General features: G+C 39.0%; 4 protein-coding genes across 6 annotated transcripts in view; 2 read left to right on the top strand and 2 right to left on the bottom strand.

Annotated features, from left to right (window-relative positions):
• Positions 1-229: 229 nt before the first annotated feature.
• On the top strand, positions 230-4,482 carry LOC110860537 (endoplasmic reticulum metallopeptidase 1). 2 transcript variants are annotated; one of them, XM_022109597.2, is made up of 11 exons: positions 230-453; positions 553-949; positions 1,030-1,221; positions 1,297-1,333; positions 1,403-1,766; positions 1,843-1,908; positions 1,979-2,329; positions 2,414-2,773; positions 2,924-3,255; positions 3,344-3,567; positions 3,638-4,482. In XM_022109597.2, exons 2-11 carry the CDS (start codon positions 705-707, stop codon positions 4,122-4,124), a joined length of 2,658 nt encoding a protein of 885 aa, XP_021965289.1. In that variant the 5' UTR covers positions 230-453; positions 553-704; the 3' UTR covers positions 4,125-4,482. The 2 variants fall into 2 exon arrangements, with proteins under 2 accessions (XP_021965289.1, XP_021965288.1); XM_022109596.2 differs by having other exon boundaries at positions 231-453; positions 2,897-3,255.
• On the bottom strand, positions 4,483-5,686 carry LOC110860538 (methylated-DNA--protein-cysteine methyltransferase). The gene is made up of 4 exons (XM_022109598.2): positions 5,518-5,686; positions 5,263-5,437; positions 4,939-5,192; positions 4,483-4,855 (listed from the first exon to the last, which is right to left on the bottom strand). Exons 1-4 carry the CDS (start codon positions 5,570-5,572, stop codon positions 4,695-4,697), a joined length of 645 nt encoding a protein of 214 aa, XP_021965290.1. The 5' UTR covers positions 5,573-5,686; the 3' UTR covers positions 4,483-4,694.
• Positions 5,687-7,744: 2,058 nt separating this feature from the next.
• The window catches only part of LOC110860661, a 70,962-nt gene continuing 60,032 nt past the window's right edge, over positions 7,745-18,674 (bottom strand). The window contains exons 6-14 of the mRNA XM_035860470.1: positions 16,207-16,274; positions 13,485-13,599; positions 12,445-12,581; positions 11,753-11,977; positions 10,603-10,972; positions 10,188-10,481; positions 10,055-10,116; positions 9,735-9,944; positions 7,745-9,601 (exon numbers count right to left, since the gene is read on the bottom strand). Of these exons, the coding sequence (XP_035716363.1) occupies positions 9,285-9,601; positions 9,735-9,944; positions 10,055-10,116; positions 10,188-10,481; positions 10,603-10,972; positions 11,753-11,977; positions 12,445-12,581; positions 13,485-13,599; positions 16,207-16,274 (1,798 nt within the window). The 3' untranslated portion in view covers positions 7,745-9,284. The remainder of the gene's footprint in view (positions 9,602-9,734; positions 9,945-10,054; positions 10,117-10,187; positions 10,482-10,602; positions 10,973-11,752; positions 11,978-12,444; positions 12,582-13,484; positions 13,600-16,206; positions 16,275-18,674) is intronic.
• LOC110860557 lies at positions 16,477-17,859 on the top strand. Of its 2 annotated transcripts, none has more exons than XM_022109620.2 (6): positions 16,477-16,635; positions 16,989-17,046; positions 17,132-17,209; positions 17,277-17,369; positions 17,449-17,469; positions 17,555-17,859. In XM_022109620.2, exons 1-6 carry the CDS (start codon positions 16,597-16,599, stop codon positions 17,689-17,691), a joined length of 426 nt encoding a protein of 141 aa, XP_021965312.1. In that variant the 5' UTR covers positions 16,477-16,596; the 3' UTR covers positions 17,692-17,859. The 2 variants fall into 2 exon arrangements, with proteins under 2 accessions (XP_021965312.1, XP_021965311.1); XM_022109619.2 differs by having other exon boundaries at positions 16,485-16,635; positions 17,268-17,369.

Below are 18,674 nucleotides of genomic sequence, written 5' to 3'. Positions count from 1 at the left end.
CATTTCATATTACATAGTTCATATACATTTGACATTTCTAAAATCCTTTACGCTTATAAATTGAGTTCTATTTAGGTTCCACCATTTGATATGTAAATAAGTAACAAAGTTGGTGATAAGCCCATATTTACTTATGTTATCATTGTTTCAATACATGCATGCATGATAAAAGTTTGTGAAACAAAACGTATCGTTGTTCCTCAAGCTCCATCGATTTGAGTGTGGGAACAACCGGACCAGATTTCGCTTATTCACTTCACTCCACAACAAGCATGTCAATAAAGTATTGATTTCGCCAAGGATCGATCACTGCCAACTTTGCAACTGCAATTAAAATTAAATATTTTAGTGGAGCTACTTTTTTTACGAACCACTCCACACCATGACCACCTCACCAGCAATTATATTGAATACAAGGTTTGAATTTTGAAGACGACCGTGGTTGTCGAAAAAGTAGGTTAAAAAAATTCGGACAATTTTTTATCAGGTTTTTGAAGTTATTATGTGATATATATCACACTATTAATTGCTCATGTTGATTCTAATTTACAGGGAGTGGAACTAGTCACTTTTAGGAGCAGCAAAACAAGAGCTTCTCAATCAAATTCTAAAGATACTCACTCGTTTGTAATTATTCCAATTAACGGAGACTGACTGAACTAAAGTGTTTGACAATTCGGTGATTTGTAAGGATTTCCCTTAAAATGGAGACCAGAACGACTCGTTATCGCGGAGAGCGTCGCACGTTCGAAAGTTCTTCATCTAACTTTGAGCTTCCAAGTCGCTCCTATGATTCCAAGAAGAGACAGCGTCGTACAGAAGAACCCAGCGTGCTTACCTTACTTCCAGTCATTCTGTTTACCTTGGCAGTTTTTTGCTTTATACGGTATGTCGACTTTCGTCTTCCAACGCCATTAAGCGTCGCCGATATTGGAGAGAATCCGAAGAGGTAAGGATCTAAAATTATGTGAAACTACTGTGATTAAAAGAAGTTTACTTAAATTGTTCTGTTTAATATTTATCACTCAGTTTCATTGAAGAAAGAGCCAGGAATGATTTAATAATTTTGACAAGTGTGGGACCTCGCGTTGCCGGAAGTCATGTTAATGATATCACCACTGTAGACACGTTGACGAGGATTATGCAAGAGATTCAAAGAACAAAGCTAGCAATTCATAATATTGAGTTTGAAGTACAAAAACCAATCGGATCTTTTTACATGTAAATTAGTTATAGTCCTTTCTACTTATTTTTCCAATTAACGGGAAATTTATTGTAAAGTTTAATTTTTTTCAGGAAATTTCAAGACGGTTTGACATCGTCGTATTCAAATGTAAGTGTACACAAGACATAATAATTAATAGTTGCGAAACTCTTCTAAAACATTGTTTTCTGAGCACAGATTCCAAATTTTGTTGTCAAATTGGAACCAGTGAATCGAGTTACAAATGATTCCGTTTTGGTAAACTGTCATTTTGACACTGTGCCTGGATCGCCTGGTGCTAGTGATGATATGATAAGCTGCGCTGTCATGTTGGAGGCGATACGAGTGCTTTCTCGAGATCCAACCCCACTTCGAAATACTATCGTGTTCTTGTTTAATGGTGCTGAAGAAAATGTCTTGCAAGGAGCACATGGATTTATCAAGGGGAAAGTTGCTGGATCGGATGAGGTTGGACACGAATGGACGAGAAATCTAAAATGTTTTTTGAATTTGGAAAGTGCTGGTGCTGGAGCAAGAGAAATTCTATTTCAGACAGGACCAGGTTCGATATAGATAATATAATTTTGCTAGTCATAAAAAATGGCAGACGTACTAATTTTCTACACGTTTATTTTTAGGAAACGGTTGGTTGGTTGAGTCGTATTCCAAAGTTCCTTATCCGTGGGGCTCTGTTGTTGGTGAAGGTAGTTGAGCATTATAAAACATGTTTTCTAAAAACCAAATAATTATAAAGATGTCGTTCCTTTATAACAGAAATCTTCCAAAGTGGTCTGATTCCATCTGATACTGATTTTCGCATTTTTCGTGATTTCGCACAAATTCCGGGTTTGGATATGGCCTTTGTTAAGAACGGATACGCTTATCATACCGAGTTTGATAACGTCGAAAATGTAACTCCTGGCAGTTTACAACATGAAGGAAGTAACGTCTTAGCTCTCTTGGAAAGCTTGGGAAATGTGGATTTCTCTAAAATTCAATATGGCGACACAAAAATGGTGTTTTTCGATGTGTTTGGATATTTCATGATCTCTTATTCACAAAAAGTAGCTGTCGTGTTCAATCTTTTCCTTGGGTTTCTTGTCTTGGCAATTGCTTGGAATGAAGGTTGGTAAATATTTATATGTGTGGGTAATAATTCATTCGTATATCTAATTCAGGTAAATAAATAATGTTAAATAATTTCCTTAGTTGACCGAAATGTCGGAACAATGGCGTGGCATGTTTTCTCGACCCTTGCCGCTTGGACTGCTGGAGTAATTTGCGCCCTTATTGTTGGACTTTTACTCAACGCCTTCAAAATGCCTAGTCCATATCACTCTTACCCAATGTCTGTATTTCTAATTTTTGGCGTGCCATGTCTCATTGGTCAAGTAATCGTCTACTCTTGGGCACTGAAAGAAGACAACGACTTTACTTGGATTGCAGGAAAAACTACTCTCGCACTTTGCCTCATCCTTACAACGCCTTTCACGAGAATCGTTTTCTCCATCACGTTTAACCTGTTGTTTGGAATTGTTGGATGGTACATTGCCAGATTGATTTTTAAAGGTAACCAACCAAAAATAAGTATTAAATACAAGTATGAGGTTAGCTGTTTGAACTACTCGTGTGTGTGTGCTGTGTCAGTTAATTAACGCTTTTTTGGGGAACCCATTATTTATTGTTGTACAGGTGTCTCTTCTTCTCCCGTATCTGTAGGATACAAATTGCGACTTGCGTTTTACTTGGCCGTCGGAGAAGCATTTCCTATGGCGCTGTCCCTCTACTTGGTGGCTGGATGTTTAGACACGTTCGTACCCATCATGGGTCGCTCTGGTTCAGATTCAAACCCAAATTTATTCATCGCCATTCTAACATCATTCACTCTGACGGTCCCTACTGCCACCGGAATTGTTCCAATCTTTGTGTATTTCAAGAAAGCGTTTCTTCGTGGGAGCGCCATCGTTATGCTCGTACTGCTTGGTGTGCTGATTTTTGTCGTTGGAAAGGTGCCATACACTGATACGACACCAATGAGAGTTCATTTGATTGTAAGGAATAAAATTATTTGCAGTTGGAACTTACGTATTTACAACTACAGTATATGTCTAATTATCTAATAATAACTTTTATTGTCAGGAGGTGGATCGGACGCATTTCGATGCTGATCTAACTACCGTAAAGAAACGTGACGCTGGACTCTGGTTATTCAATGTTGACCCAAACATTCCCATGTTTTACGATATATTGGGCGAAAATATACCTGAATTGAAGCACAAAAACCACGTCGAAATTGATGCCTACGACTGTGAAGATTTATATTGTGGATTACCATTTATCTTTCCCGTCAAAAAATTGATTCGGTAAGTTTACCAATTTGCTGGTAAGCAATTAAGTTATCTAATTCCAAATTTGCTGTCTAATTGTTTATAGGAGATCGCATTGGATTCCAAAACAGATTACACTACCTAATGAAATGACTTCCAGAGTAAGAATGGAAATTACTCAAGACAGCTTTATATCAAGTGATGTTCGTCGAATAACTTTCTCCTTCGTGGGACCTGATCACATGACGATCAACTTTAGTCCTGGTAAAAATTATGACATCGTCAAATGGACTCTCACAGACAACGTTCCGGAACCAATGTCTGTCCTCTGGAAGGGCAGACCCACTTACTTTGTGTATCACGCTAGAGGGATTGCTTTTGAAAGATTTGACGTCACCATTGACTTCAAAAGGAAGGCAAAACCCGACCCCACATCCAGCGACCCTCTCGTCGACATAAATTACTCTGCATTTTATCTGCACGGCGCTGAAATGAAATCACCGGAGATGTTGCAGTTTATCAAAAAATTGCCCTCGTGGACGTATGTGCTAGGATTTACTGGTGTTAGTCATGTATACCATGTCCCTGTTTAGTCATATTTCAACTCAAGCTTTAATTTTTGTTATACATAATTATTTACGTTACATGGAACTAGCTAACTCATCCTAAATTCATTAATAATTTTGTGTGTACTTATATTTTTGCGTGTTGTGATAGAATATTCCTAAATATTCTGCCATTAATTAATTAGTCGGTTTAATGCAAAGGGTTAAATTTTCATGAGCAACCCCATGATCAAATTTATTAGTCAACCACTGCCTAAGAAGCTAACCTGTACTTATCCTAGCCTTCCAATTATACTTCCTTGCTATTACTTAAATATAAGTAACATTCTGTTAATTAAGTATTAAATAACTCAATGCAATCAATAAATAGAATAATAAAACAATATTTAAACCCAGCACCAAATTATTTATTTATTTAATGTTTAAAATTCAAGTGTCCAGCGAATAATGATTATCTACATTTCGTTAAAAGAAGAACTAGTTTAGTAAAAAGTATTTAGTAAAATTAAAAAAATTGTGACGTAAACTCTAATCCACAGGTACACATATTAAAATGTTTGCAAGTTTCAAACTTGAAGTTTGCAATGCATGGGTACTTTATGCACCAGTATTTTCATGTTCCAACAACCATTTCTTGATTGTTGAGCCACCCATAGAATAATTTCCAATTTCGCCATCTGCACGAATTACACGGTGACACGGAATCATGAGTGGAATCGGGTTCTTTTTCATTGCAGTTCCAACGGCTCTTGACGCTTCTATAATTAATTAATATGGAACATTGATAAGTAAATTTTAAATAAATAAATATAAAACTTAACAAATGTATGACTGCTCTTACTTGGATTATCAATAGCAGTCCCAGCCAATTGTGAGTACGTAACCGTTTTCCCAAACCCCACCTTCTCCCCCAACGCTGTCCATACTTTTCGCTCAAATTCGGTACTGGAATCGGTTGGAAAGCAGACGGGGGGAATTTTTCCAGACAAATTTGAAGGATTTTCAAAATATGAGACAAGCCAATTCACCGCTTTGTTCATGGGAGTTGATCCTTCCTCCGCCTCCAATGCTTTCTTGGGTATTTCTTTTACATTTCTGTAATAAGTAACACTGTTAAGTTCAAACCTTCTTATCAATTACATAGCTTACGTAAATAAATGCTTACCCTGCAGAAACGTTCGGGTCGAAATTCTCGTCGATTTTAGTAAGGGCGAGATGATGCACTCCCTTATCGCACGCTTTAAGGGTACACACACCCAACGGGGTCGTGACCTCTCGTACAACGATGGGGGTCTTAGTCTCTGAACAAGTTGCCATTTTTCTATTGAGATTCCAAACTCCTGCATCAACAATGAAATAAATTTTTAATATTCCAATAAGTTTCTGAATGTGCAATAACAAATAAATAGTACAACAATACCTGCTGAAAATCGTAAGATGTGCTTTTGGTGGATGTGGATCACTGACAACAACATACACGAGGAAAACGTAACGATTTATACTGAAAACTGGAACAAGTTTTATCCTGACTTTGTTCAACAAACAAAAACGTTATGACGTTTCTTCCTAAATCCCGCTTTCCCCACAAACGCACAAACTCAATTTGAGATTCACTTGGAGAAAGTCGTCTCAACTTTCTCCCCTGCTAAAACACATTGTTCAGACAAAGCTCGTTTCTGGGCTTGGTGATTTCACCACGATAAAGACTAATTTATGATCACCACTCAATTTTCCGTATGAAATGGGTAGCAAAAAACAAAAATATCATGATTTATCATTAAAACTGAAAATTATCCGACCAAATGGAACCCATCATTAGCGAAAAATCACTCAAATTGCAAATCCTGAAAGTCTTTTATTTATTATAAACATTCATTCCCATTTCCATCATGATATTAAAACCTACAAAAAACTAGATAAATATAATGAAATACTCCCAACAAATCAGAAACCAATTTAAAACGGATTTATATTAAAGTTTTGAATTTTCCAGTTAATAAATTCTTATCACGCTCATCACTTATTTCCCATTTATTTAATCTCCACCCAATCCTTTCCTATCTCTAGTTCTGCCCTGCCATTGTTGAAACAACTTTTATTTCTCGGAAACTTTTGAGCTGAGAGCGTTCTCTTATGTATACAACTCGTCGTCCTCCTCCCTGCCTGCCTGCCTGTCAGTCAATCCAAACTCCAAAGTCGGCCAGGGAGAAAGTCGAAAGAAAGCAAACTCAAACTTCAAATCCGAATCGGATGGAATGGATGGACAAATCCCCATTTCTCACTTCTTCACCTGATCTCACTCCAGATAAATCTTTGAGTACTGACAGCCTAAGAAGATGGAAGAGTGCTGAAGAAAAGCCTAAGTCGTCGACGTCCTCGTCGTCATCATCACGTTGGCAAAGTTGTTCCTCTAAAGAAAACCCCGTGGTCAAGTCGGAACGGAAACAAGAAAATAAATCTGTTTGGCAGCAACTTTTCGTACAAATCTTAATCATCTTTCTGCCCACTTTATACTTTCTCAAAGATTTACAAGACTTGGTTCAATGATCAATATTATTTTTGATTTTACTCAATACTTATTTCACTTTCACCCCCACTTAGTCTGGTTTATCGGGGCTCAAAGGGTGAAAAAATAATCTGCACGGCTTACACATTTTTCTTTCAATCACTAATTTCAACGGAAGCTTGCCTGTCAAAGTCTGGAAACGTTAATATGCTCGATCTCTTAAGGTGAAAGCTGAGTGTCAAATCTTGGAGGGAAATCATCCCATTTTCACTCATGTCTGTATGCATACCGAAAATGTGTACTATTTATCTACTAAATAGACGTGAATTCGAGTCATCAAGTCAGATACTGTTTCAACTCTGAGGCTATGTACGTACATAATGACGCCTCGAGGAAAGTAGAAAAGTTACATCACGACTTGATAAAACCCTTGTTTGTTGGTTGTGGATTAGGCCGAGAAGATGAGGTTGTCTTGAGTCATGACAGATGACAAACTGTTTTCATCAACAAAATCCAAACAAGATGCTCGCATGCATGGGATCGCTTCCCTTCTTCTTCACGCAACTTCACATCGGGCTGTCGGTTAATATCACGTTTCATTTCATTTAATCATTAAACGTGTACATACACATCTATCCATCTTTGTTCTTCGTCATTCGTGGTGAATGTGAGAAGTAAGTGAAAACAAGGGAGAAAGTATGCGTGGGTATGTATCACAATGTGCATGAGCGATCGCTTTCACCACGCAAATACACATGTAACCCTACCCACTAACGAATAACAACCTGTATATTTTGCTGGGGGCTCCGGATGAGTGATGTAGATTGAGGAGATGACTCTGTTTCTTTGGGTGTAATCAGGTTCCCTCAATTTCGTCATCCATCAGCATTACCAAATAAGTCTTTGACGTGATTGGTTGGAGCGGGTGTAATTTGTTAAATTAATAAATTAGTGGTGGTCTGGTGCTGTTGGGGGATGGCATGCTTTTGGGAGATCAAGAAGGCCTGAGAAATGTCCGCAATAAGGTGAAACGATGTAAGAAAAATTCGTATGGATGTGTTTTTATTACTTTTTAGCCCAATTTGAAGAGAAAAATGATGGTGTTGATGGGTGATAATTTTTTTAAACACGAAGATTTGCATAATATTCAAAGAGTCATTTTTTATATAAATATTTTTTAATGTTTTAACACATTGGCCCGTAGTACAAACATCAATAATAAGCATTGTTTAAATTATGTTGGTTTCATGTTTTTTAGCCCAACTGGTAAATATTTAGTAGCATGTAATAAGTCGAGTCGTATATGGGGAGAAATTTACACGGATTTTTTCTAAAGTCCTACTTTTTTTACTCAATTATGGGAAACTACGTATTTCATAAAAATACTTAATTTAAATACAGAATTAAGCTATCATTATGGTTAAACATTAATTGATTAATTAGTTTTATCATGAAATTTTTTACAAAAGGTTATTTTTGGATATACATATTTATAGTACTATTTTTTAATAATCGTATGTAATAATAAGTACTTTCCATATTTTCATGCGTGCAGAATTTTCTTTTTGTGCTATCGGTTTAATACAGCGATTTCTATTCATTTAATTTCGTTTCATATCTCTTACAGAATTAGGTGACTGACAACTTCAGGCTAAATAAATAGATAGTTGGTGTTTGGATGCGGTTTTTTTTAGTGAAGGTATAGATTTACCAAAAGCGATAGAGTAACTACATGATGAAGCACTACTAATAATGCGAAGGTGTCAGCGGATAACCTCAGATATCGACCGGGTCAATTTTAATTTGCTCAGTGGCAAAAATAAGAATTTTTGCATTTTTCTTAATGTGTCAATTTGACCGCTTGGTGGAATTTTCAAAAGTAGATTCAGCCAAAACTTGGAGTTGTCAGAACGCTGTAACTTTCTTGATTTTGGAGCTATTAAAACAATTGAGAACATGCACATATGCCCAAAATTGTGTTCAAATTTTGAAAATTAAAAATCTTGTTGAATCTTGGGGTTTTTCAAAATTTAGAAACAGGTAAAAAATGTATAAAATCGAAAAAATTTTAAGAAACTATTTTCGAATTCGCTGTCTTCTTATTTTTGCCATTGCACAAATTAAAATTGGTCCCCTCCAAATATCCTGCTACCCACTGACCCCTCCTCATCCCTAATACAGTGTATGAATAACAATAAAAAAGCGATACACGAGAAGAGTATAGAATTTTCACAATCAGTTCATTTGGTCAAACACATCACAATTCTTGAATTGTCAATCAATAGCTTAGTATAAAAATCTGCACTCTTTTTCATTCCTCCACTTTCTCCTTTTTTGACCGTGTTCTTCTTTCGGCATCATCTGCTCCTGACCTGAACCTTTTCTCAGATTGGGTAACATTTGATGAGAGTCAAGCTCTCCACACATCGCTTCACACAAGAGTCATCCTCATCTCATCCATTGTTGCGTCATGTCACCATCACCACTGACGAGACGAACGAACAGTTGGACAGGACAATGGCAACGAAATTCCTTTCATTGCTTTTTCCCCTGTCTCACAGAATCCAAGTGATCCGTGATTTCTCTCTCGCACAAAACAGCTACTTATTTCTTATATTGGGAAGAGGACTGGACGTACATTTTGAGACTGGACTGGACATTACATAATATTGGATTTCTCTCTAAGCTAACCCCACCACCATTCTTCTGCTGCTGGCCTCGTCCTCCTCTTGCGGTTGAGACTGGGGCGAAGATGTCAATAAAGGAGATGAGATTCTTCCCAAGAAGGTTTTGGCAAACAGAGAATAAAACAAATAGCTGACTACACTCGGCGTCGTAGTGGTCACAAAAAGGGTAATATTATTAGTATTATCTGCTATCCCTCCCGGACACCCGACCAGAAGGAGGGCCAATAACACCATGGCCAAAAAGCAGGGATCACAATGGGTTGAAGAACGGGATCCAGCACCACCCGTCGTCATCGGTTCGGCACATTGTCCTGAAGCAGAAGTAGAAGAAAAATTATTATATCACTTTCATCTCAAGTAAAACGGAGATTAAAAGAGAGAAAGTCCTTAAAACGGGAAAGATTTATTTTTTGGAATGTGTTCCGATAAGAAAACACCTCTTACCGTCTATTGTGAGATTGAAAGCCCAAATGCCTTCCGCATTAGGTCTCACGTCTCTGCGACAGGTCTCACTACTGCTAAAAAACGAGAGACCCTCGTCCGTCTCGAGGTATGTGAAACAAAAACGACGAGCCGACGTCGATGAGCGACTTAATGGCGATGCAATCAAGTACCCCGTCCCATTCTCCTCCCAAGTTCCGTGGCACACGTAGGCTGATTATCGCAAGGAGAAAGAGAGAGAGACATTCCATTATTCGGGGAACGATATTAATGGGCACACTGATAATGGGGACGATTCTATGTTTTTCTAGACAAAGACTTACATGTGATTGGCTCTTGGGTTATGCATTTGCTGTGAAAGTCCATCGTGGCTCGTTGGCCACAACTGAAAATGTAGCAATTATTTATTTATTTCTCAATTTGCCCCAAAGAGAAAGCAGCAATATCTCCACTTACCCGACCACGACACTGTGGAAAGCTCCGTGTTGAGCTTGCTGTATATTTTGAACGCCCCCCGTGAGACACAGGTCACCCCCAGCGACGAGTCCGCTGGCCATGTATTTCCCTAAATACGGGCATCTGTGACTGTGGGAATTCGCTTCTGCTCTAATGAGGGTCACATAAGGCAGATTTGGTCCTAAAGCGTCCACTTTCCCACAGTCATAGTCATCATAGCCTTTCTTCCCTATTTGCAGTTCGATCACGTGGGAATGCCTCCGAAAAAAGTGGATGCACACGGTTGTACTCGCGCTGCAAGGAAATATATAAAGTAGACTCGGAAATTTCAAAGACGACGAGTCTCATCTTTATCCGCATCTCAACTTTCATGCATCTCAAACTCTGCCTATTTTTTACTACTTTCCACACTCACCATCCTTCCGTATGTTGCGCCACAACTGCAACATGATCCTCGCCGAGTTCTTTGATATTTTGGCATGTGATCCGTGTCCCCCCAGAGAGCAGAACGTACGGGTTCCCACTCCCGGGAGAGGAGAGGACAGAATTTCCAAAATTTCCGGTATTGTAATACACCCCACCCACGCCACCACCACTCCTTTGGTGCAGATAACCTCCGGATGTCGATGATGACGAGGATCCGCCGTCTTGCACCGTTGTGTCGGCAATCTGCATGGTGGAATTTTTCGGATTCGTCTTCGCTGAGACTTTCCCATCCAACGAGTGCCAATGATGCGATGACACCCAGGCCGGGAATTTGCATTTCACTCCGCCACTCTCATTCACTGGAGGAGAGATTAACAATGAGCATATTATTTTATATAAGGAAGGGACTCGATCTTTCTTCATAAATACTTTGGCTCCCCTCTTTTCAGACGGAAATTAACCACCAAGCAGCGTCTCCCATCAGCCAATTTTATTCCTCTCTCTCTTTAATTCATTCATTCACATTCCTCCCGTGGCATGAGAGATGCAAGTGTAACGACTGCTTGATGATGACGACTTGCTCAATATTTGACATCATCACGAAGGAAGGAAGGAAGGAAAGATTCTGTATGCAAAATTTGTCGAACTTGGTCTTCCTTCCTCCCTTCCTCCCTTCCTTCCCCTCGCGCATCAGCTCAAACGGAAATGAGGAGAGATGGCTTATCATTGTAAATTCAACACTTTTTATCCTCACCTCACCCTATTTTTCCTAAAATTTTGTTCTAAATTTTTGTGAGAGATTTCCAAGTCATTGTTACATATTCTTGCATTCTGCGATTTTGGCGTTATTTTAGATGTACATAAATACACTTTCTGCAAATTGGTATTAAATCGTTACTGACCGGAGTATGTGTTTATGACTCTACCGGCACGGGTAAAAACAGGCATTACCGTTGCTAACAATGTTGTGGTACTGAAAAATTTACCACTCAGAAACAACCTACTACCAATCCGGTAGAAAGTTATTACCAAATCGGTACCAGTACGGAGTGAATATCTGACTCTACCAGGTTTTTAAGTATCTTTGTCTAATATTATCTTGATGACATTAACTATCAACAATTAACTTGAGCACGCACCTTTAGTGAAGGTCATTGTTTTCGCCCCCTCCACCGGAGACGAGAGCCCGTTGCAAGTTGCATCTCCCGACTGAGCCAATTTGACGATGGTGTGACCTTTCACAATCTCGTAAATGAAGCATCGGTACCGATCCTCGTTACTCGCGGCGAGCTGATAATTTAATTTGCCGACCAAATAATGGTAAGTGCTGTCCCGCCAGACACCAAGACACTGCAACTCCTCCACTGAAAGTACAAGAGAGGAAATGAAATGCCACCCATTAATGACTCCGGCCACTCCACCACTCACTTTACCATCCCGTAAAATAAAGTAAAAGCAAAAACCAAGCCAACTTTTACACTTGAAAATGCACCACGGCACTCTGGATACTTTCACCACGACCACGACGTCCACGTCTTCTTTGTACATGCGACAAACCAAATTGGCCTTGAGACCAGACAGATCCGTACGAAACTAGTCATTCCATTCGCCTCGTGTGTTGTGTCCGGTGGTGAAAGTGATCGCAGAGTGGTTTGCTTAAGAAGGGATCGCTCAAAAAAGTGTGGTCAAACTTTCTTCTTTTTCAATCAGAAAGACCACCAAGGTTTCGATCCAAGTTTTAATCATTCATCGGGTCAGCAGGGATTACACTCTTGTTTTTTTAGGCTGCATAATTCATTGCTTTTACTTTTTTCTTGACGGACATATTTACCTTTGCTTTCCGTTTCTGGATCGGGACATGCTTCATATCTCAGGAGAAGTCTGGATGGCTCGGTGCACGTTTCGACATGACTGACCGGGCTTTTGCAGAGGCCCGTCCCTTTGTTGTAGGTGAAGGTGTACGGCCCCCTGAAAGTGAAAGCAGAGAAAGAGAGTTAACTTAAATTGGTGGTGGTGGTGGTATTCGTCTCCAGGGATGAATTGTTGCTTTGGTCTCATTCTCTCTCCGATGTGACCCACCTTGTCTGCCCATCTTTTGTTTATTTTAGCCCGGCATTTACATCATCTCGTCTGATCAAGTAATTCTGGCAGTGCGGGCAGTGTTTCGGGTGAAAGTAACCACTTGCAAGAAATAACGGGGAGAAAGTGGTTTCTTGCAGCTAAATATTTTGACCTGCAAGAAATGCAAGGCTCAGAAAACTACGCCCCGTCGCCATACTTCATACAGCGCGTGGCTAAATGGCGCATATTTCTTGCACTTTCTCCCAGTTTCTTGCACCTCGCATTTCTTGCTTTTCTTCCTTTCCACTGCAAAAAATGTGGCAAACCCGCAAGCCACGAAACACTGCTCGCATTCATACATATGCACTAAATCTCACCAAAGAAAGATCCACCCTTGTGGTCTGGTCTGGTCTGGTGTAGATAGACTTGCATAATAATCATCACTCACTAAAACTCACCCACTTTTGCATCCTCTTCGCCTTTAATCACTTTGCTTTGCTTTACTTGAGGGCAATTTACAAAGCTGAAATTTGACTACTTATTTCGAGTGGATCATGTAATGGGTATAACAAACCGTGGAGGAGGAGGCGTAGTAGAAACAGTAGTGGAAACAGAGATCTCTCCAGAATTGTGCAACTCTCGCTTGCCCAGTTATTAAGCAACCCGAACGCTAATTCCTCTTTGATCAAAAGGGCTCCCTCTTAGCGAAAGTAGAATAATGAGCAGATACATTCAACCCATTTCACTTCATTGCTGCTTAATTGGCTACTTTGGTCGGATTGAGGAGCGGAATATGGAGATAAAACTTACTTAAAAGGACACGACACTGGTTGAGCGTCTATCCGAAATAGCGAGTAGAGCGTCGCATCCCCGGGTATTTGGCTGCACAAATTGTCCAAGGAGTCCTTCTCGGGACAATAGGGACCTGCAAAGTATTCAATATTTCATTTTATCACCAAATCAAAAGACCTCACACGTTTCAGGAACAACCCAAAATTCAGACGGTTTGAAAAAATTATAAACTTTGATAAATCGATTTCATTCCCGTCAAGTTGAGAAACATGAAAAGCTACTCAAAATATTAGTGTAAAGTTTTAGCTTGGGAAAGAAACCAAACGCTAAAGTTTTCATTGTGAAACGTGAGCTATTATTGAGTCGGATATATTATCGACGACTTTTACTCTTTACTCCAATAAACGCTTACCACACGTATAGCAAATTGCTCAACTACTGTCATCCAGTGGCCGCGGAAGCCATGGGGACATTAACATTGCAGGATAAGGGAGGGAGGGGTTTATACAATATGGGCAGATGATGGGAAATTTTGTAAAGTTTAGACGACGCAAACCAAATAATAGTAAACGCAGAAATCTATTTGTTAACCAGATATTCGAGTTGTGTAGCATCAGGACACTATAATACAACAGATAACAGGGAATCAGTGGCTGCGGAGGCCGTGGGGACATCTTGGAAGTGGGGACATTAACATTGTAGGATAGGGGAGGGAGGGGTTCATATGCCATGGGGAGACGATCGGGACATCGAATAACCGTGGGGGCATTGTCCCCACGGTTCCGCGGTCACTGTATTCCATCCCATTTTCCGACCATGAAAACGCTGCTGTACCTACGTAACTTGAGATATCATCATTTGCAGCAACCTTGATCTTGCCCCTATAAATATACCCCATACGTGACAAACTACCAAGTATGAATGCATCCCACTCGCACATTTGAGACTGCAGTCTCCATTTTCATTCATGAAATACACATGCATACCAGGCCACAAAAGAATATGACATAAAGGACCATTATCCCTCCGCCCGTCTAAAAGAAAGGAAAGAAAGATCAGTCTTTCCGGCTCAACAAAGTCATGTCGGAAGAAAATGTGCGTAACCGAATTCAATATTCAATGTCAGACTGCTTCCGTCAAAAGCCAAAAAAAGACAGGAATCCTTCTCTTTCGTCTGTCATGCCTCCAATCCAATTCAATCCACCCGTCCATCCGATTTGCAATTTATAAGGTGGCTTTCTCCAAAAGTGATCGTCATCTCAAACTCCTCCCATGCAATTGAGGGCACATTTTTACAAAAGTATTTACGGGTGAGTGATATCCATCAAAAACCTAAATATGAATGAATGATGATACAGGTATAGCTTACTCCATGACCAGAGGGCGGATATGTATTTAGTTTCAACTTTTTCATTTGATGACGAACGACGGTAAAACTTTGTGGGTGTGTTCCCTAGTTCAAATAGATCATTAAAATTTCAAAATATTTTTATGCATTGTCACATATTCATATTAGGTTTTCAGAAATATTTCCGCTATCATTTGAAAAATGCGTTAATATTTTAGAAATTTGTTAAAAAAATACATATATTTTGTAAATATTTCAACGATGTGAGACGAAATTGCTTAGCTCAAAGAAATTGGACTGCAAAAACCCCCGAGTATTCAATTCAAAAGTACAAATTTTTCGAAAATTCTCATTTTTATGAGTTTGTTTGTACATATTTCGAGAATATTTTGGCGTTACTTTTATTAGCAAATACTAAATATATATTTCAGTTTTTGTTTTGTAAATACATATCCACCCTCTGTCTACATATGACAGAAGTGAATCTTGGCTGCCGTGTTTTACCGAAAGTAAGAAAAATTTCTACTCGCATTATATATATTTCCCTCGTCTTTCTTTTCATATCCGCGTCAGTCAGTCAGAGATGCATTTCTTAAAGATGCGACTGCACTGTCCAAAAATATCCGCCTGCACCATTACGATGCACGCCTCGTCCGAATATGTGATCTTCTTCCCCTGGAAAAAGAAATCCCCTCACTTTCTCTCTAATTCTTGAGATGGATGGGCTCAAATCCACCTTGACTTGCAGCACCCTCGCATTATTCCTCCCATTACAGGAGAAGTCCGTCATCCAACCAACCAACCAACCGCTTCATGTCCCGTTATGTATATTATATTGCTTTTTTATTCCGAACCTTCTGCCCAGGATTTGCTTGACTGGGTGGGTGGAAGTGTATGCAGGAAGTGAATTGAGGGGAAAACTTTTGTGATTTGGAGGAGCGATTCTCTTTCCGACTTATCAAATGGATGGATGCGGATGATCACGGGATTATTTTCAAATTTCGAAATATTCGAGATTGACTCGAAAGGTGAGAGAGGAGAGAAAGCGGGCTCAAAATTCCCCTCGGGTCCCTGACTATAAGTAGCTTCCTCCCAGACCCTGCTGTTGCTGGGGTTTATTATGCATGCATGTACGTGCACGTGTATAATATGTATCGAGGATGGATTTCATGAGATGCACCTTGTGCACGAAAACGAGTCATCCTAAGCCCGACTTATCTCTGTGCATTGATGTACTTGCAATGAAATAATTAAAGGTAGGTACGTACACCTGTGCTCGAGTGAATACTTACAAATTCTTGTTAGATGGGACGAGAGGGATAGAAAATGTCTCGGTGATATTGTTCAGGTTCGATCTCAATCTATCGGAAAGGATTTAAATGTTGTACTTACTTTCTTTGTATTCGACGACATTGTTGTGCCGAGAGTTTATGACCAGACATCGGTGGCAGTTGGTCGCTCTGAAAATAATAATAGCACATCGTTAGTTGGTTTGTTTTGATATTTACAAGGTTTAAAATATCATGGTTAGGTACACATTTGTAACAAAAATAATTCTGTGTGCATGCATTTTCGTAACAACAATTAGAATGTTAACCCATGTCAATATTAAGGAAGGGTTTGCCTCTGGCCAGTTTATTTTAGGCAACAATAGGCTAAAGGGTTCATGAAACATACTCCGATTTTACACTGATTTAAGTAAAGTGCGAACTTTTGTTGAAAACAGTTTTAGTTGATTTTTAACCTTAGCACTGACACCAGAAAGATTATTATTATTTAGAAATGGTTTGCGGAAAAGGACGAGATGGACATTTTCCTGCGGTAAGTATAAGTTAATAAAACCATGCAGAGTCTAATAAAGCACAACTTACAACTACATAAGTTACTATTACATATTGGATACGATACGAATAGCCATCTATGACAAAGAATTTCACATTTTGCACCATGCAGAATTATATGTGAATTTGCCCAAAGTATGATGTCATGTATAGTAAATTCGACAGTATGAAAATGAGACTCTACTATATTTCATTCATTTGCACAGACGCATCAAATTCCATAATTTGCATGAGATCGACTCCCTTCGCATTCTCTACACCTCCATCCTACTACATGTTCTTCAATATTTACACTAATACAAATTTAACTAATACAAATTATTACATATTAAGTGTCCAAGTGCCTTTATGATGAACAGAGATCGCCTGAATAATCTGATTGATTCTAAAAGTACGTACATTTTGCTAAATATTCCTGTATGTATTTTTTAAATAGTTGTAACCAAAACGTACTCTAATACAAAAGTATTTTATAGTGCGAGAGCTCGCTGAGTTGCGCTCTCAGCTCGTAATGTATAATGCTGAGGTTACCGAAAGGAGCAATGCCATTCCTGGTAAACTAATTTATATATTATCAAGAAACCTTAATTGTACTATATGTAATTTTTTAAGATTATGCAGAGGTCCAGCGCCACGATGCCAATTTGGATTCGGCTCGAGTAGTGGAACCGTTATCGCAATGGTCATCTCAGAACAGGAATGATAATATCAAAGGTTAGTAAATATGTGCATTACGCTATTATTATGTGCATATGTATATTTGGATTTTTAATTGCTTTTCTATTATATGTAGGAATGAGGGACGAATTAAAAGGTAGCTTAAAGTTATTTTAATTTCATATAATGGTAATGCTAACTATAATGGAAAAATAAATTCTGCTTAATCAATTGAACTGCAGAATACGAAGACCTTGTTAACGAGCAGAAACGCGACATCCAGAATTGCAAGCGAAAGGTTCGCTCACTTTGCGGAGTCAGGATTCCAATTCCGTATGACTTGGAGGGACTCATGATAGACGGTGAAGATGACCAGTAAATTTAGGCCATAATGATTATTCAATGGTTACTTATGTGTGTCAACGGTACTGGTTCCTGAAAGTGTGAAATTATTCATTTCCAACTCTGTCTAAAATTATTACTAAAATTGAATTATCTATTTCCTGATTAACTTTATAAAGAATTATCACTATCATTACAACCCTCACACGACGTTAAGTCCCATTTCCACTTTATTGTTGGCATCTCGTACGAAATTTTGTTGAAAGCGGAGCCTCTGGCTGGTCAAATATCAAGAATTCCCAGGGCATATCTCATTTCACAGTCAACTTGACCACAGTCAGCCGCGCATAGTAGTAAGTCACGTATGTCAAAGGTAATAATACAAACAGGAACTGCTCTCGCCCTCACCAAACTCTCTAAACTTTCTCTCCATTTCCATCTGACTCAAATTCAGAGCACTTCAACACAACTTGTGCTGTTGGGAGAAAGTCTCATGTCTCACGGCCACATTGACATGACTCTACAAACTACTATCCAGTACAGATATACAACGTTTAATATCACAAACAACCCAAGAGCAAAACCACCACATCCCGTGGAGGAGGAGGAGGAAGCATTGCCTTCAGCATACAGAATTAACTCAGCAGAATTAACTCAGCAGAATACTCTGCTGCTTCTGCTGCTGCTGAAACCAAACCACAACAACAGGAGGGCCGTGATACTGCAGTAAACTATGAAAATACCAGTAAGTCATCCAAAAGTTGAAGAAGAAGACTGCACCATCGAGTCATAATTTCAGAAATGTTTATTACTTACTACGCACCAAGAGTTTCGTTTCTGAACGCTATTACTCTGTCTGATCCAAAATTTAATTACGCATTTAACACACGAACTAAAATCCAATATGGCCTGCAAGAAAGTCGAAACATAACGTGTGATGTGACCCATTGCAGTGTCCACACCATCCGCGGACATGTTTTGTTATTCTGCACACTTCATTTTATTTAAGGCATGGAATCA

Source organism: Folsomia candida, unplaced genomic scaffold, assembly GCF_002217175.1.
Source record: "Folsomia candida strain VU population unplaced genomic scaffold, ASM221717v1 Fcan01_Sc033, whole genome shotgun sequence".
NCBI classification, from domain to species: Eukaryota; Metazoa; Arthropoda; class Collembola; order Entomobryomorpha; family Isotomidae; genus Folsomia; species Folsomia candida.
Note: the sequence above shows the minus strand (reverse complement) of the source record. Positions and strands in the feature narration are given on the sequence as shown.

Bases quoted from the DNA above. Each gene is read 5' to 3' on its own strand.
- LOC110860537 (XM_022109596.2), top strand. From the start codon at position 705: ATGGAGACCAGAACGACTCGTTATCGCGGAGAGCGTCGCACGTTCGAA. The intron at 1,909-1,978 runs GTAGTTGAGCAT...CCTTTATAACAG, and splicing joins GGGCTCTGTTGTTGGTGAAG to AAATCTTCCAAAGTGGTCTG. The intron at 2,330-2,413 runs GTTGGTAAATAT...TAATTTCCTTAG, and splicing joins GGCAATTGCTTGGAATGAAG to TTGACCGAAATGTCGGAACA.
- LOC110860538 (XM_022109598.2), bottom strand. From the start codon at position 5,572: ATGTTGTTGTCAGTGATCCACATCCACCAAAAGCACATCTTACGATTT. The intron at 5,193-5,262 runs GTAAGCATTTAT...TACTTATTACAG, and splicing joins GACCCGAACGTTTCTGCAGG to AAATGTAAAAGAAATACCCA. The intron at 4,856-4,938 runs GTAAGAGCAGTC...AATTAATTATAG, and splicing joins GACTGCTATTGATAATCCAA to AAGCGTCAAGAGCCGTTGGA.
- LOC110860557 (XM_022109619.2), top strand. From the start codon at position 16,597: ATGGTTTGCGGAAAAGGACGAGATGGACATTTTCCTGCG. The intron at 17,210-17,267 runs GTAAACTAATTT...TAATTTTTTAAG, and splicing joins AAGGAGCAATGCCATTCCTG to ATTATGCAGAGGTCCAGCGC. The intron at 17,370-17,448 runs GTTAGTAAATAT...TATTATATGTAG, and splicing joins CAGGAATGATAATATCAAAG to GAATGAGGGACGAATTAAAA.